The 19,546-nt window shown below is 43.5% G+C and overlaps 1 protein-coding gene across 1 annotated transcript in view; it reads right to left on the bottom strand.

The window, feature by feature from the left end:
* Positions 1-16,512: 16,512 nt before the first annotated feature.
* Positions 16,513-19,546, bottom strand: part of gabra6b (gamma-aminobutyric acid type A receptor subunit alpha6b) — a gene marked incomplete at both ends in the record, with an annotated part of 32,313 nt that continues 29,279 nt past the window's right edge. Inside the window, one exon of the mRNA XM_080781036.1 lies at positions 16,513-16,773. Within this exon, the coding sequence (XP_080637162.1) occupies positions 16,513-16,773 (261 nt within the window). The remainder of the gene's footprint in view (positions 16,774-19,546) is intronic.

The following is a 19,546-nucleotide window of genomic DNA, read 5'->3' as shown; positions in this document are numbered from 1 at the left end:
TCATATACCCGACCGCTGGGAACCAGTGTCCTAAACTGACACGTCTGTCTACAGTTTATTAGTAAGTGAACAATAAAAAAAAAAGGTCCACAATAAAATCCGGTGTCAATTTGACTGAGAAAGTGTCCAAATGCACCCACCCACTTACGGATCCATTTAGTTACACTTTAAGAGTTAAATGGACGCTGCTTTGTAACCACTGCTATAGTCAAATAATCCATACAGAATCCATAATATTATGCCCGTATACGTACAATGGACTAAAAGGGCTAAAAAGGGGCTGCTCCTATAGGACCGCAGTCACCATAATAATACAATTCTGATATTTCTGACCTTCTACATTCGAGAGCCCTATAACAAGCACACGAGGGGTCAGGACAGGGGTCATGCAAGTGCTGCCCTCCCCCAGAGGTGCAGGCGGAGTCAAAGAGCCGATCAATGTGGCTGTTCGCACAGCGTGCGCTCCTAAACGCTCGTGCTTGTTGTACGTGTCAGACCCATGCACGCACGCACGCACACACACACACACACACACACACACACACACACACACACACACATGTGCCCACGCATGCACACAAACGCATTCCACTTGTTTGTTTTGCTTAAGTGAAGAGGCAGTTAATTTCATTTTAAAACACTTCTGGGGTAATTGAATGAAACACGGCCCCTCACGCATTAGAAGGACAATGTCAGTCAGCGGAACCATGTGGGACGTGTTTCCAATGAGTCCAATGTGGTTAAAATGGAGTTTGAACTTACAAATATCTTAATATTGAACCAAGCAATTTAAAAGCAACTTTCTGGGGTGCACACAAAAGCCAGAGTAGATAGGCACAGGCACACGCACACTCACACGCACATGCAAACGCACACACACACACACACACACACGCACACACACACGCACACACACACACACACACACACGCAAACCCCATTCCTCGCCACAGCGACCCAGCGTCTAGCCCGGCGCAAACGGAGGAGCAGTTATGTAATGTCTGATTTATGCTCCCATTGTGCGATGGCATTGCTGACTGGAAATGGCAGATCTACAAGCTCACAGCGCGTTGCATGCGCAACACGTTGTGAGCTTCTAGATCGACTATTCTCCGCACAACCAAGTGTGAATCAGGCTTATCTCTCCATCATCAATGTTGTGAAGCTCTGATGGGTTTTTAAGCCAGAGGCTCTGCACTTGACTGACAGCCAGTGGTGGAGAAAATACTCAAACCGTACACTTGAGTCAAAGTATACTGTAGCTATACTCCTGGTCAAAGTGAACGTTGCTCTGCCAAATGATGCACTTGAGTTAAAGTACTGGAGTACTTGCTTTTGAAAATAAAACACATGCTTAAAAATAATACTGAGAAGTATTCAGTAGTGCAAATTGCAAAGGGCCTATGTGTCTCGGCAAATGTGGCAATGGTTTGATTGTCTTTTTTTACACACCATTATGATGTTCTTATTTTGTTACTGAATGCCAAGTCTCCAGCTTTTCGTCAGAATATATGTATCACACTTATTTACTATGACATTATGGCATATTAGGAGCCCAAGTGCTAGTGGTTCTCATTCTCAAATGTTTCATTTGCAAGGACCCCCTTAAATTAACTGTACAAACGGGCGGATCCGTTTGGTTCCATTTGAACACTCTCAGAGTTACAGACCTGTAATGGTCATTCAGGGCTAGCTCTTTATGTATATTTCTGGTAACATTAGTATCCACTCATTGTGTACTGTATGTCTGTGGCAAAAATGTAATATTGACAAATATGTCCACCACAAGCCCGCATGGCGTGCCGATGGCCCCTGTGTTGAGGCGTGCAGTCATTTGTCCAACTTGAACCCTATATAGCCCTAGAATGCCACTTGCCCACATTTGTGATGACGGCTATTATATTTTAGCCCAAGGAGTGTTTTTCATGCAATGGATTGAGAATTAAAAAAAAATGACACATGCAAAAATGAACATTTGAAAATGTTGTCTTATGTAGGTTGTGAATGGTACTATCACCTATCTTAGCATTTTTCACTATGTTCCACCACTGGGATTTTCTTCTACAGATTAAGGCTTTTCTGTCCTGTCCCTTACATTGAATGACTACTTTTAGTGTTGCAACTTGCTCTTCCATGCTGAACTTTTATCATTTAATACAAAGCTTAGTGTAAAATATAAATCATTAAAATAACTATAAACATTAAACAATGAAAACCCAAATTTAATTAGTTGCGAAACGCGATGACTTTTGTGACCTTTTCTATTTTGGAATCCGCCTTTTTGACACTGCATAGAGGAGGTAATACTTGCATAACTGCATGTTTTAGTGCCATACATGGCACGTGCATGAGGCTTGTCATTTGAAACGATGCCCATATGAATAGCATCTCATTTTAATTTTAATGAGGCACTATACCGTAAGTGGATGATGGATAATACCATGTCTAACGGATGCAATGCAAAATGCACATCTTATATTTAGATTGTGTGTTTTTCACATGTTACCCACTGACTTAATTGGAATCCGCGCATAATCGTATGCAAATCCACCGAGAGCAAGTCGATAATTAACGACTATGTTTTGACATTACACATAATTGACTGCAATAGGTTTAGATTTCTCCCCCCCCCCCCCCCCCACCCTTACATTGATTGTTAAATAAAAAATGTTAGCTATGGCCAACAATTATTAATTATTGGCAACCATTTGAAGACCCCTTTCAAGCCTAATTATAATTACAACACAACAAAGATAGAAACAGATAGAGATTTAAGCTAAATGACACAAGAGTTGCCAGGTTGCCCAGCTGTTGCCAGGATACAGCGTCATCAAGAGGATATTACTGTATCAGACAGGCTGTGTGTGCGTGTGCACACGTGCGCGTGTGTATTTCTCGCTTTCCTTTAGTGCAGTGGTTCAGCCCAGAGCCATCTAATAGAAGAGTTATGATATTGAGGGGGCAGAAACCGAGCGCTCGAGTGCTGTTCATGCAGCCTGAACTGAGCCAAGCTGGAGTTGGAAATACATTGTTTTCAACGAGGGCGACGCAAACGAGCTATTTTAAGCATGTGTGCAACATGACAACAGTTTTAAAGTATTGTACAGCAACAACTAAAGTCTCTTTAATGTTTATGTTGTACTATTACTACAAAACAATTTAAAATAAAGGGATTTATAAGATCATTAAAGCTGGGCTGTTGCCAGAGTCCATTGCATTTCTGCCTACTTCCGGTCCAGGACTTGGCCCAGTTGGTTGTCCCCACGCTCAATGTGTAGTCTATGTAGGAGAGCCGCCATTGGACTGAAGCCCCATGAAGTGAACGCAGTTTGCGTAACTCTGTCTATATCTAAGGCTCTGGTTCGGCCCACCCTTCTCACCACATGTATTTTCAGAGCATGATTATTTTTAACTTGTAACTAACGTAGTAACGTAGTTCCTATTTATTTTTTGGTTGGTATGAGCTCTCACCTTTGAACAACAATGTCATGGGTTTGATTTGATCCCGGCACAGCCAACTCAGCATAATGAGTATCACGGCTTGGGTGCGGATACTTATCGGTATCACAATGAAAATAACATTTTCAGGGTTTTCACTTTTCTTTGCATTCATTTTGTAATTATTTGGGGGAGCCCACGGCTCATAGGTTGGGATTCGCTGCTTTAGTTCAATAGAACAGGTTTTTGAGACTGTTGTTGTTTGCGATGCAATGAAAAAGAGTTGCATTATGTGTTGTAAATGTCACGGTGGTGTTTGACCCGGAGGGCTGTTTCACGCACTTCAAAGGCGCCTCTGTCCTACCGTGACTCACTGCTATAACTGTAAATTCCTGAGTGTTAGTTTAACTCTTGAGAGTGTGAAAATGGAACCAAATGGACCGCTCTCAGAGTTACATAGGGCCATATTTGATTCAATTTGTACATTTGATACATTAACACTCTGGATTTTATAGTGTCCTGCAGGCAGGTGAAGCCGCCTGACATATCTTGACCTTACACCATTGTGACATGATGGCCATTTTTCACAAGAAATGTGACTCTTGGCTCTCCTCGCGAGCGTGCGTGTGTGTGTGTGTGTGTGTGTGTGTGTGTGTGTGTGTGTGTGTGTGTGTGTGTGTGTGTGCGTGTGCGTGTGGGTGTGCGCACGCAAGTACGTGTGCATGAGTGGCAGTTTTCAATCACCCCAATATAGCTGAGGAATGAACACACTATTAAAGAAAGAAAGAAAGAAAGAAAGAAAGATAGAACTTTGAAGATTGGTCTGTGGTATTCCATCAGCAGAGGGAAATTAAGCCAATGAACCGAAGAATGGAGTGGGGTTGGAGAGGGTGAAATATCCGGAGCAGTAAGTGGCGGAGGCGAGGAGAAGGAGTGTTGGGATCTGGAGAATCCCAGTGGCTCTGCACAGTCAAAACCTCAGTGTTCATTTAACTCAGGGGAGTACAAAAAAATACAAATAAATGGACTGAATTCTTTTTTTTTCATGCTCGACGAGTTAAATGAACACTCATTCTTTGTAGTGTACAGTGCAGCTGAGCCAATGAGCACACTCGTCCCCTCAGGTTGAGTTCTACATGTTCAGGACCGAAGCAGGGGGAACATTTAATGTCTGTGGCACGCACACAGACACACTAAAATGAAGGCTTCAACCTAGTTTGGCCACAAAGCTATCGTGCGGGACAACCCGGGCAGGGGACCGGGGAAGGACACTGCATTGGTTTGGAAAAAGAAACGAAGGCATGAATGAGAGGAGAGATGTAGATAGTTGCAGTGGTGGACAAAGTGCTCAACTCCAGTAAGTCAAAGTATAGATGTACAGATGGTCAAATAACGTTGCTCTGTCAAATGTGTACTTGAGTTAAAGTGTGGCAGTATACTTGCTTTTATAAATACTTGCATGATTTTTGAATTACTTAAGTATGCAGTCAAAAGTACACAACATTTGAAATAGGGCTTACAGTATATGGTTAAGTCATAATGTACTTTTCCCCCCTTCCTGGTGACGTCAATATACAATATTTGTCTTGGAAATGTATAGTCGAGTGAAGGCCACTTTAAAATAAATAAAATACAAACACTAAGTAAAGTATATAGGGCCCTATATCTTGGTCCACTCCTTTTCCCGATCTACATCGACACGCTATTTGAACTATTTTAAAAGGTTTTCAAAACCGTAAAGAAATGGCAAATAAGTTTAGGGGTATAAGGGCTGGCACAAGATATGGCCCATACTCTTGTTACTGTCCACCACTGATGAGGAGGGGTAGAGAGAGAGAGTGTGAGTGAGTGTACAGGAGAGGCCATTGGGAAGGAGATTGAGTGCCTTTGTTGAAAGCAGAGCCCGTAGGGCCCGGCTAGAGGCCTGCAGGCCATATGAGTCAAAGCGCTGAGACTGGCAGTGGGAGCTGACTCTACACACTGAAATACTCTGCGTCAACTTAACTCAGAGCTCAGTCTAGTAGAAATGGACCTGTGTATATATATGGTGCTCTCTGAGTTAACATTAACGCTGAGTATTTCACAGTGCATTTTACATGCAACCTGACACACAGCAGGGAGGGTGCGAGACAGAAATGTGCAGAAATGCACAGAGGCGGCAGGAAATAGTGTCCCGTGTGGTTAGCTGTGTGCGTACGTGTGTGTGTGTGTGTGTGTGTCCTGTAGTTTCCAGCAGGAGGGTCTCCAGGATTAGACTGGGTCCCTGGAAGACAAGAAGAAGAAAGGGAAAGAATCAGACAGAATTGTTTACACGGATGGGGATGACGTCTGTGACGTGTGCGTGTGTGCTCATGTGCGTGCAGTGCCTGTTTGCGTGTGTGTGTGTGTGTGTGTGTGTGTGTGTGTGTGTGTGTGTGTGTGTGTGTGTGTGTGTGTGTGTGTGTGTGTGTGTGTGTGTGTGTGTGTGTGTGTGTGTTTGTGTGTGTGTGTAAAAGACTGAGCAGAGTTTAGCGGGGGGCATCATGTTTGCAAAAATAACAAATAAGGCCTTCCTGTTATCACATGGTGGGGGGGGGGCAGTATTAGCATATTCAACATGCACACAAACACGCACACGCGCACACAAACACACACGCGCACACAATATAACAGCTTGTTGTAATCTGATCTTGCTGACGAGGCCGACACGCACTGCCGCTCATTAGAATATTGAATGTGTTCACTCCCTCAACGCCAGACCTTGTGAAACCAGCCTGCCTCTCGCTCGCTCTTCAGCCCACTTGTCTGGGATGTGCCTCTTTCGGGTCATTCACACCCATCACGGCCTCGCGTTAGAAGTGGTGCTCCGAGGTGAGCGCCAACCCTCAGCTCCTCCTGTTACTCACACAGCACGCCCGCGTGCTCGATTTATGCTCAATGTGGCGTCATGGGGTCTATAGGACTAATCAAACTAATCAATAACACAATTATTGCCAAATTTGAGGTCATTCAGGATTTTCAACGCTGATGCAGATTCAGTGACTAATTTTGTCATTTATATGAATTAATTCTTCCCATTGGCCAGTGCTGTCGTAAACAACTTATCACCCTCTGTGCAACTCCTCCCGTTCCTCATCATTCCGCGCTAATAGGAGTACATGCTGTGGCCGAGCCTGGCCTGCTTCCACCAAACATGGCCACCACATCTCTGTTAAAGCCTGCGGAAGTCTTTGAGTTTGCACAAAGTGCGCTTGTATATTATCTACTTTTTATTTTTTAGAACTACTCTAATCTAAAGTTAAACTACCGCTCTAACTTCTACGTTTCCTGAAAAACCTGTGTTTCTACAATGTGAGATCTAAAATGACGCAGATGCTTTCCCGGTTTTATTGGTTTAAGAGCATATCGGATACCACTCGATATTGCACACCTATGGTCATGATATCATTTAAAAAAGAATCACACTTGTGTGAAGTGATGGATTGGGACATATGGGCTCCTGTTTTTGAGGGGCACTATAGCCTCTCCAATACATGGCTTTTCAAGATTACATTAATAATCCAGTCAAGTCTATGGAGTGAGGACAATGTTGTGGGCTCGTGTGTAGAAAGGCTATATTCAATGACTGTCATGACTTCATTATGACGTAGTCGCCAGTGTTGATTTTGTCGACTAAAACTAAGACGAGAAATTGTTCGTCGACTACCTTTTTCCACTGACGAAAACTACATGGAAACTGAATGAAAACTAAGCTATGATGACTAAAACTAAGACTAAATATAGTGACAATTTCGTCAACAAATAAAAACTTGTCTAAAATGTTATGAAGGGACTAGTGGACACGAGATCCAGTATAAGTCATTTTACACTTGGTTTGCATGCTGAAAATAGACGATCTACAAGCTCACAACACGTCGCGCTGTCATTACAACAGCATCAAGGCCCACCAAAACACATTTTAGTTGACTAAATCAACTGTAGATTCAGTCGACTAAAATCGTATGATATTTAGTCGACTAAAACTAGACTAACACTAAGACATTCCAGGTGACAAAAATATGACTAAAGTAAATAAGACTATTATGACTAAACTAAAATGGAAATGTGCTGCCAAAAACAACACATGGTAGCCACAGTGACAGGCTGTAAGGAAACGCGTGTTTGAACAGTGAGCACGTTACATTGTGCACTGCAGCCAAAAGGTTTGATGGAATGTGCTTCTTACAAGTCAGAGCTGTGGCTTATTTTCCACCGTGTCCTTTTTTAATGAGCGGTCGGGCCGGTTATTTTCCAAACTGTGTGTGTGTGAGCGAGCGAGAGAGAGAGAGAGAGAGGGTGTACATTCGTAGCCATTTAATTGCTAATCAGCCCAGATGGTTGATTTGTGTTTCCACTGATGCATAAACGTTGGGAGCAAAAGCAACATTGCTTTGTACTAGTTGGATTCCTGTGCACTAATTTGATTGGGCAAGTCAAATATAGCATTGTGTGTGTGTGTGTGTGTGTGTGTGTGTGTGTGTGTGTGTGTGTGTGTGTGTGTGTGTGTGTGTGTGTGTGTGTGTGTGTGTGTGTGTGTGTGTGTGTGTGTGTGTGTGTGTGTGTGTGTGTGTGTGTGTGTGTGTGTGTGTGTGTGTGTGTGTGTGTGTGTTCGCGTGCGTGCGTAAATAGAGAGAAGGATGTGGGTTTACATAAAGGATGAAGTCAGCATGACAGAGAGTGAGAGAACAAAGACAGAGGGAGGGGCAAATGGAGAAAATGAAGAGTGAAGAGAGAGAGAGAGAGAGAGAGAGAGAGAGAGAGCAGTAATAGTGATTTGTTATACATGGATTGTTACAAGTTCACCTCTCTCACCGCCTGACTGCACACGCAGACGTGAAGGTAAACGCAGCGCACTAATACAAACACATATGTTTGCACGCACGCACACACACACTAACTCGCACACACACACAGACACACACACACACACACGATGGTGGGTAACAAACACGGGATTTGGCAATTCCCTCGGGCCGTGCAGAGAAATGTGATAGATAGGGGATCGCAGCTCGCATCAGCCTTCTCCGTTCCCCGTCTGAGAGGGCCCGTAATTGAATGATCATTACACCAAAGTTATGGCCGCGGCCCCGCGGTGCAAAGTAGGAATTGAGTTAGAAACGGCATTTAGTGGTTTTGATTTACGAGCGGCATCGGGGAAGCCGTTTGTCAAGCCTGGCACTCAGTTGGGCAATAAAGACTAAAGACGAGCAAGGCTTATTGCCGGCAGGCACATTGTTTACTTAAGTAAAAGTATCAATGCTGCAATGTAGAAACATTACATTGTTCAAATATAGGTCTGGTATTCAAAATGTACTTGAGTAAAAGTATAAAAGTGTAGCCTACTGAAATACTCAAGTACTCATTATGCAGAATGTCCCATTTCACAAGTTTTCAAATGTATGCGTCGCATTGCGACACTTGCAGATCGGCTATTTTCGAATAGCCGAAAATGTGTATGGCTGAAGTTTTGTAATAATAATCAAAATCTACAAAGAAACTGGTAACTGAAGTTGTAGCAAAAGTACAATATTTAAGTTATGTAGTGGAGTAGAAGTAAAAGCACTGAAAATTTGAAATACTCCAGTACACACGCACACGCACGCACACACACACACACACACACACACACACACACACACACACACACACGCGGACACACACGCGGACACACACACGCGGATACACACACAGACACACACATGGACACGGACGGACGGACACATATAACAATGGGCTGCCAGCCGGTCATACAGCCAATCAGCAGACAGTGAGCCAGCTGAGGCCCTTCAGATGGAAGGAAGTCTTTTCAGCCAATCTGTTTCCTTCATGTCAGACGCTGAATGGTTCCATTCATTCGCTGAGATAGCCCGCAGTCGCGCGGCCCTGCCCGATACCACTGCTCCTCAATGGCTCGCAGAGACACGTGCACGCTTACATGCGAGCAAGGCTCATTGAGTGCTGCCATGCACGCCTGCTTGGCTGCAAGTCTATATCCTGAGTGGAGAAACAGACACCCTCAACACACAAAAGCGAACACATTCAGTGAGAGCTTGACATAACTACACGTGTGTGTACTCGCAAACGTGCACACACACTGCACACGCACGCACACGCACGCACACAAGCAAACACATTGCAGTAATGCATACGGTACATTCACAAACGAACAAAAAATACACATCCTTACAATATAGTACACACACGTCCTTACAATATAGTACACACACGTCCTTACAATATAGTACACACACGCGCGCTCGTGCCACAAAAGGCACAAGCACACGCAAACACACACAGCCTTAGTGAGAGAGAGATAACTATTTATACAATTTTGTCCTTTGAAGGTAACTCTGAAGGGGCTGTTTTTCTTCTTGTCCTGCTCATCTTTGCCTGGAGGACGAGCTGTAATAAAAACCAAGCTAGCGAGGAGGGAAAGTGCCTGTTGCATTGAATCTACATTGAATCGGGGCGCCTTTGGAGCAGTTTATCTCCTCTGACGGAGAGCCACGGTGCTTTCAGATGGCATATTGGGTTGAGATGAAAGCCAATATGCCAACATAAAGGTCATTTGTGTCGGTGTGTGCAATGGTGAAAGCATTCATAAGAAATATAACACAGTTAAATAAAGTGGATAACCTGGGAGAGCTTGTAAAAGCGGGTGTCAGTGATCTACAGTATGTGTGTATGAAAATGTAATTCTGGAGAGAATGTTCTTCCCTCATAGCACTGTATAGAGCGGCGCAGTCCCTCCCCCTTTCAGAACGACGAGTGGCCCAGGAAATGAAATGCAATGCATTTCTCCCATAGGATTTTCTTTAAGTATTTATTTAAAGACGGTTACGCCGCGGACAAAGCCAACTCGGATCGTGACAAATCATGACAAAGAACACAATGTTTTGGGCCGATCAAATAATTTATAAGAAGAAAAACAAAACAAATAGTGTTGTCTCCTGCCTTTATATTCTTCTTTCTAATGACATGGTTTGTTTTTTCCACGTTTGTATTGTCTGATAATTACGTCACATAGGTGAAACCGTATTTTGGGGTTTGAGCCATTAGGCCACGCCTCTTTGAGACAAACACACTATAGGCCTATAACACATCACACATTCTCACCACAATATAGTAGTCATCTAACTGTCATGACATTATCTACAGTATATACATGGACAATTGGACCAAAAATATATCGTAATCTATTTAGAATAATCGAATAATGTGAGCTTGTAGATCAGCCATTTTCCTATTTAAAAAAAATTAGTATTCTGCTCTGTGCATTCGTCTATATGGCTAAAATCTAACACAGATGCTTTCCTGGTTTCAATGCGTTAAGTACTTGAGTGCTTGAGTAAATGTGCGTGTACTACACTGTAGTAGTTACTTTCCACCACTTGTGGCAGTACAGTATACAGTATGTTCTCCTGTATATTTTATGGGGCCTCCTAACCGTGTTCTGTAGCAACCAGTGTGGGTCAGGAGGAGGACGTGCCTGGTGCTTGCTTTCACTCCTTATCAATAATAGCGACAGCCAAAGAGAATAGTGTCACACATGGAGGGTTAGTGACACTGAGCCCCCCCTGACGCATGCCACCACTGTCATGTCATGTCATGTGACGTCTCTCCGTTAAGGCCACGAGGCCTTAATGGGGGTGGGGTGGGGGGGGGGGGGCATGAGAGGAGAATAACGGGTGATACGGGCCGATGACACGGATACATGTTGGCAGGTGAAAGTCTGCGTATGCTCACTATGCTGCTGCAAACGTGCATTGACAGTAGTGACTCCCAAGTTTTTACTCCCGTAAAAGTTGCAATACCACAACTAGAAAAAATATTGTGGGCTCGCTGCAAGCCCCCATAAATTGCAGTATAAATAGTACAAATTCAGTTTGACTTGGTCTCTCTGTCTTTGTCTGTCTCTGTGTCTGTGTGTAGGTGTAGATTTGCCCCTTTGGGATTGGGAGCACCTGTTTCCGTGCATTTTCCTAATTGTCATTAGTTACACACCTGCTCGCATAGTTGATGGTAAGGGGGTGGAGGGGGGCGGGAGTAATGGCTGTGGGGTGCTTCCCCTCGACTCCAGTGAGCTTGATAAGCTATTTTCAATGGTTTACTGTGTGCGGGTGTGCTCTCTCTCTCACACACACACACACACACACACACACACACACACACACACACACACACACACACACACACAGGCACGTTTCACAGGAAAAGAACCCTTAGCAATCCTTCTAGCTGACAAATCCTACAGGATCCTTAGGGGCAACGAAGGAGTGCAGGTTTCCGTAGGTTATAAATCATTTCATGTCATCAAAACACTATATAACACGATTTTATCTGCACAAAGACACACTGCCTAGACAATAACAACCGCACACAGCGATGACTGCAGTTTATGTGCCTCTTATCAATCCCCGGCCTAGTATCTCTTTGAAGAGAATGCATCACTCATTGGGGGGGGGGGGGGGGGGGTATAAGTATCCTACTTATCTTGACATATTGTAAATGTTCCATTGGGCCTTCTCAATTCACCTTGACAAGCACATTAATGTATTGGTTGTTCTGTACTCGCAGTGTGCTTCCAGCACTCTGCCTTCCACACACCACCAATACTCCGCTCGGCAGGCAGGTGCTGTGAGTCGCTGTGACCCAAAATGGCCCCAAGCCAGCGGAGAGAGAGAGAGAGAGAGTATGTGTTCAGAGTATTTCTGATTTAAAAAGTGACATTATGTCCAAAAACTTCTGATAACTGATAACATGTCCAATTCAATTGTAAAAAGTTTCTACATTCCTGGCATGCATCTACAGTGAATCGAGCCTCCCTTCCTAGGGAGGCTAGGGGAATTAAATGCACTCTGGCCAAATTCAGTTGACTGGAGACTGCAGTCCATCTCCGGTTCCAAAATGGCATCCTAAGTGGGCCTCAGTATCTAGGCTACACAAGTATGCGCTTTGTGCTAGTGTGTGTATGCGCCTGTGTGTGTGTGTGTGTGTGTGTGTGTGTGTGTGTGTGTGTGTGTGTGTGTGTGTGTGTGTATGCATGTATGTGTCCTCCAACAGCCAATAAAGGACCACCATTCTTGGTGGCGTAACTAAGGTACGTTTCAAGGTTGGTATAAGGTCAATAACGGGTCTAAAGGATTTAGAATAGCAGAGAGCTCTAGGACTCAGAGCAGCAGTCGTACCCAGACAGACAGCAGAGAGCTCTAGGACTCAGAGCAGCAGTCGTACCCAGACAGACAGCAGAGAGCTCTAGGACTCAGAGCAGCAGTCGTACCCAGACAGACAGCAGAGAGCTCTAGGACTCAGAGCAGCAGTCGTACCCAGACAGACAGCAGAGAGCTCTAGGACTCAGAGCAGCAGTCGTACCCAGACAGACAGCAGAGAGCTCTAGGACTCAGAGCAGCAGTCGTACCCAGACAGCAGAGAGCTCTAGGACTCAGAGCAGCAGTCGTACCCAGACAGCAGAGAGCTCTAGGACTCAGAGCCGCAGTCGTATCCAGACAGACAGCAGAGAGCTCTAAGTCTCAGAGCAGCAGTCGTATCCAGACAGCAGAGAGCTCTATAGGACTCAGAGCAGCAGTCATACCAGCAGTGGTGACTGCACCTCATGGCGTGCTCTGCTTGTGCACAAGTAGGCCATAGATGGCCTCCTTGTGTGCAATGTGCAAGTTGGCATTTCCACAGAGTGCATTTGTAGTTGTATTTGTGTAGGTTAAGAAAATATTGAACCAATGAAAAAAGACCACTCCATCGGATCCTCAAGCTGTCTGTGAAACCAACTCCACTACCGCTCCAGAAGCTGAGAGCGGAAGATAAACAAACCAGGGGCGCTGATTGTTTTTTCCCCGTAGTCTGTTAAAAGTATAACTATGCAGTGTAACTGTTAGCACTGATGCTAATGTTATGACAATTGTTTTCATAACGTTAATTAGCATCAGTGCTAAGTTCTATTTCTATTCTAATTCTATTTCTAAAATCTATGTAGTGTTTTCTAAGGAGAGCAATATGAAAATAAATGTGTTCAGGCATAGGCTATATAGAATTTCTCTCTCAGTGCTACAGTAGTTCTACTGAAACTGCACCGTGAACCCCTCTTTGCAGAAGTTATTGTAATATTTAAAGTCGACTATTCAACTAGTCGACTAGTAAAAGTTGACATTGCTGGTACTTATATAGTTGATAGTTGACTAGTTGAAAACACGTTTTTGTAGGCCTCAAGATCAGCTAGAATGCTAGATTATAGTCACCAATGTACACAGTTTTTAAATGTACAAATATTATTAAGGGCATTCATTCACACGTGATGCATTGTGAGCTTGGAGATACATTGTCAGCTGTTCTTATCAATGACGGACAACACCATTAGAGATGGATTTGGATAAGTGGTGACTGGTGATAATATAATGACACATGCAAGTGTCTGACAATATACAAAGAATCATCAAACTTTGATGGGACAGTATATTGGGGCAGTATTATTGCTTTTAAGGTTCTATTCATTTTCTGAAAATGCACATTTCTTTTTTTTTTCATTTCCTGAATAATCACCATTTTAGAGTTGGCTGGTTTCTGCCCAACACAAGTGTATCTGTCCTGTTGTGTGAGAATGGGGAGCATACAGAGAGGGCTAAAGTGCTATAAGGAGTAGCCTACTGCTGCCTCCCATTTTGGCCGGCTACGCTGCCAAATACTAAATTGCCAGAGTAGCCGGGAGGCCTGGTTTCACAATTAAAAATACATACCCCCGGTGCGCAAACCAATGACCATTCTTCTAGTTTGCTGGCACGAGCCAGACAAGCCACATGGTAAATAATTACAACTCAAAAGTGTACAGGTTCTGTGTGGTCTCTGCGTAATGCATGAGCTATCAGGCTACTGTAGCACGCGCATGCCAAAACACACAAACTAGAGACAGACGTGCATTCCCGCACAAACTCCCTGACAAACGCACACTGATGCATGTCCAAACACAGGCACACGTGTGCATTCAGTGTGCATGTGCACACGTGCACTGAATACTGGAACAGGTGCGACACATAAGGTGTTAATGAGGGACGCCTCAGCATCATTGGACAGACAGAACTAACAGCTAATATCTCCAGCAGCACACACGCTCATAACTCATTAACCCATTTAGGCCTGACCTCCAGTTTTCTGAAATAAATATTTTCACGATTTTTCAAAAATGGCAGACCTACAAACTAGTAGCGCCCCACTCGGTAGAGTGGCGCCACGAGCTTGTAGATCTGCTATTTTTCAATAGCTAAATTATAACATAATGTTTAAAACACCAAAAGGGGTTCCCGTCCAAAATGTGTTAAGCTTTTAGAGTTGCAGGACTACTATGTTCTTCCTGGCAACCATTTGGCCCCTCCAGATTGGACTCTGATAGCTGTTGAGGTTTTTTTGTGTGTGAATCAATCTTGGACCACATTCCTACAGTAGGTGGTTTGAAATGCAATTAATTGATTCCGATTTATGAAGATATGTTCCAGTTAAATTATTGTACTTACTTATGTACTGATCCCAGGCTATATACCAATAGTCTATACTATAAAACTCTTCCTTCTTAGGCAATGAATTAGATTAGTAATTATCTCTAAGACATTGACAGGGCTGAGACACAACCATACAGTAAGTAAAAGGGAAAGGGATTATTTGCTGGTCCCTGGAGGAGCAGAAATTACTTTTCTGCATTTACCCAGCGTATGGCTGCTCAGATGACTGCATTGTGGGCTATATCTTGCGCCACCCCTTAACCCTTATCCCTAAACCAGGTGTTCTCAAACCTTTTTGGGTTGAGAGCGACACACACACACATCAACCAATAATCATTTGCAGCTGGCTGGTGTTACCTGGCTTGCGCTGCGCAGCTCTTGCTGGTTAACACAGCCTACTATAAATACTAATGCTACAGTACACCCTGTGGATTTTACTTTGCAAAGCGTGGACAAATAATGGACAGACAATGTTAGTTGGCTTCGTCTTGTCTTGAGTTGAAACTGTGTTGCTGGATATGTGAGGGAACTTGGAAATTGGGGGCTGTGGGGAGGAATGTCACTGCAGAGAGAGAGAGAGAGCTGCTGCTCTCCCGTCTCGAGTCAGCTCTATACAAAAATGGTGTTTTACCGTATTTTGACGTTTGTGTTAAATAACACTATAATAAACCGTCCGCCATTACCCTTTTCATGTCACGCACCTCCTGCAGGTCGTCCACGCACCACTAGGGGTGCGCGCACCACAGTTTGGAAAGCCTGCCCTAAACTAATGTTTTACTATTTAAAGAAACCTTTTAAAATAGTTCAAATAGCCGATCTACAAGCTCACAATGTCTCGATGTAGATCGGCTAGTTAAACAATTTCAAAATGTTTTTCAAAATAGCAAAAAATGGCAAATACGTTTAGGCATAAGGGATAAGGGTGGCGCAAGATCTCTCATTTTAGATTTTTGCTAGATTTTAGATTTATATCGTCTCTGTGGAAAAAACTGTGACTTTTGGCGTTTGGAGCTTGTGGATCTGCTGCTTTGGCGTGATGCTGTTGGATTATCAAGTACAGTATAGGGCATTCCTTTACGCCCTCAGGTCTGAACCGAGGGTCGAGACCATATTCAGATTCCAAGGTCGCACTACTCCAATAAAGTCTAAGGAAATGTTTTATTCAAAACCATTTCTTGGCCCCGGGTGCAAATAATAAGAGAGAGCCGAGCACTTGAAAAATAATGTTTGTCAAAACATGTTTTGACCAACTGGCCTTGGTTCTCATGTCTAGCATACACACGTCTGATGAAGACATCGAAACATGTTTTTCACTTTTTGCAAACAATTCATAGTTTTAGGAGCCCTCTCCTCCGTTATATTTAATATATCAATTCATAGTTTTGCTGTTTGTTTGTTTCCCTTGAATTTGCCTCTGGCGACGCCGCCCAATAGAATGTGGATAATTTAAGAGATTAGGTTCCCGTTGATCCTAGAACCAATCTACACTTTCAACTCAACTTGTATCACCATTGAGCCCCTGGCTGTTCTGTCTCTCGCATAAGACATGCGGTTAGTACCTGGACATCTCCATGGTGTCCTTGGTGAGATAGACGATCCAGTAGACCAGGTTGAAGGCCCCGAACGACAGCGGGAAGAGGATGCGGGAGTATTTGTCGATGATGCTGGTCCCCGTCAGCATGGTGTTGTCGGGCACGGCGGAGCCCTGCTGCAGGAAGGCCTGGGCGTTGACCGGCGGGTTGGGGAACGTCTTGGCGGGGCGGTCAAACCCGGCCGAATTCATCCTTTTCTTCAGAGCACTGCTGGGATCCAGCTGGGGAGGGACAGTAAATATCAATCAATCAAGTATATCAATACTGCAAAGATAGAAATGCTTCCGTTTCAATCAAGTTAAAGTCCGGGATTTAACATTTACTTGAGTAAAAAGTACAAAAGTATCTTGCAGAGCAGAACGTCCCATTTCAAGTTTTAGAATGTATAAAATCTTGTAGATCAGCTATTTTCACCTCAATTTTAACATCAAACATCTCTGCAATCATTTTTTAAATCCACCTCGAGGACATAATGGCCAAACTGTGCCCCAGCCTCACTCTGACTGATGCTGAGCAGCTATAGTCCACGCCTGTCTCCTCCAGGTTGGACTACTGTAACGCACTTCTCATCGGGATCCCTCTCCGCTCACTCCACTGGCAATGAGACGGGGAGTCTCATTCCGGAGTCGGGACTGCATACAAGATATCCCATCGGTGCATCCACGGCAACGTTGCGTCCTACCTCAAGGAACCCCTGAACTCGCAACCTCCGCTCCTCAAACGCTAACCCACTTGAGCGGGCCTTTTGCCCGGTCACCCCCCGAACTTTGGAACGCTCCCTCCCCGCCCACCTGAGAGCACCACTTTCGCTTGACTCATTTAAGAGAGATAAATACAAATACAAATATTTTAAAATCTTATTTTCAATTACTGAATTAAATGAAATTAAAGAAAGACGGATTTCCGTGGCTTAGATTGCGTTAATATTAAGTCGTTTCCGGTTATTTGGTGGGGGTCTGGGGGCCACACATTAAAAATAAATGAATCCATAAAACTATAGTGTCATTTATACCAGATATAGAGCAACTTTCGTTCAACTTTGACCCCTCTGTCACATGGAACTATGTTTTGTGTCCAGTATATCACTACGCCGCAGCAGCACAGAAACAGAAACTTTCCATGGGAGGGGTCAAAGTTGAACGAAAGTTACTCTAGACTATATGGTAGAAATAGGTCAACAATACAAATGACGCTATAGTTTTGTGGATTAATTTATTTGTATTGAGTGGCCCCCAGTGCCCCCCACCAAGTGACCGGAACTACTTAATATTCACCAAAACCAGACCAGAACTCCCAACGCGGGATTAAGGCAATCAATTAATACCTTTGCAAACATTATATTGATGGCAAGTATTTCCTCAAAAAACTGTAACCTTTATAAGCATGTCAAAGCGCTTCATATTTGAAGGTAAGACTTCTATAGTAATAATTAATGTACAGTATAGTGCCATAGTTTACTATAGTTCTACTGTTGCCATGGTAATTAAGATGCAATTTGAATCGAACCATTTCACAAACACACAGCATCACGGTGTTGTGCAATATCCAGAATACAGATGCAGATGGAAATTATATTTCCATTGATTACTTCATGGATAGAATAGTACAATGCTTTTTGTACTATTGCATACTAGCTTGCGTCATCAGCTTCCAAGTCAAGTTCTATTCAGTTTATTCAGATAGAGTACAGAAATAGAGAGAGAGAGAAAGTGAAAGAATGTTATGAACAGAAAACAAGAGAGATGCTATACTATGATAAAATGATACAAAACAATCTTGATATAATAGTGACATAATAGTCAATTTTCTTTCAAGGAGACGTGAATGAGGGAAACACAATCCAATTAGCATTTCTATGTCTTGTCTGAAAAGTGAGTTTCTTCATTTACAGAGTGAAAAAGAAAAACGTGTTACGGAAGCCATGATTAAAAGCTACCAATACACCGTAATTATATTTGAATCTCAACTGACTTGTAGCTTATGAAGTGAATACTTGCTGATTTTGCTTGTGGTATTTGCTACAGTACATTTGCACACATCTATATAATTTGTCCTCTGCATTTCCTCATAGTAACAATTAGGAGCAGTGGTGGCCATTATTACAGCACCCACAAACGGTTAGGGAGTTATCACTGCAGGGACTCTCTCGATCTAGGTCACTCAGCTGTGACCACCCCTTTCCTGATTGATCAACCATATACATTATTACACACACACTATACTGCCAGGTTCTAGCGGTATGTTTAGTCATAATTTAAGCGTTTCTTAAGGTGCTTATTTACACGGATGGACTGTCAGTGGGATGTGCCTTTCATGCGGTAACACATCAGAGCGTACAGGCCCGCTCTGATGATGTAACAGACCCTTTCGTCTGCTTAGGTCCACGTAGTCCATTTGCCGTTCATGAATTGGGTTTAATTGGCTGCTTTAATTGATTGTTATTACCTTCTCAGAAAGTTTCATCATGCATAAAAAAAGTCTACTGGAGACCTACATACTGTATTTTCTTAATATAGGCCTTTTCCATGTCCTATAAATATACCTCCCCCAGTTTCCTATGAACTATTTCCCAGAAAATGGGTTGGATATGGAGATATGGGCATTCCCGGGAATCCCGCATTGCTGGGATTAAACCCTATCACAGCCACACAGTTGAAAATGACATCTGTAAGTCATTTCTCATATACAAGGCATGCAAGCTACCTACAAATTGTGAGGAAGAACTTGTTTAAAATGAAATACAAAGTATAGTACTTGGAGGGGCGTTTGTGTTTTTATTTGAACTGGCCGGTGCACAATACCAGTAGCACCAGCTTGCAGGTCCAACCGTCAGCTGCTTGTCCCTCGTAGGTGAGAATTCAAGCTGAGAGTGCATGCGGTGTGTGTGTGACATATGTGGCGACTGTGTGTGCGCGCCGCGTGCGTGCATGTGCATGAGTGCGCGTACAATGCACGCGTACAGCTGCTCCGATATACCAGAGCTATTTTCGATAT

This window comes from Protomyctophum bolini (genome assembly GCF_963924005.1).
Source record: "Protomyctophum bolini genome assembly, chromosome: 13".
In the NCBI taxonomy this organism is placed as follows: Eukaryota; Metazoa; Chordata; class Actinopteri; order Myctophiformes; family Myctophidae; genus Protomyctophum; species Protomyctophum bolini.
The sequence above is the reverse complement of the archived record's forward strand: the minus strand, read 5'-3'. Positions and strand labels throughout refer to the sequence as shown.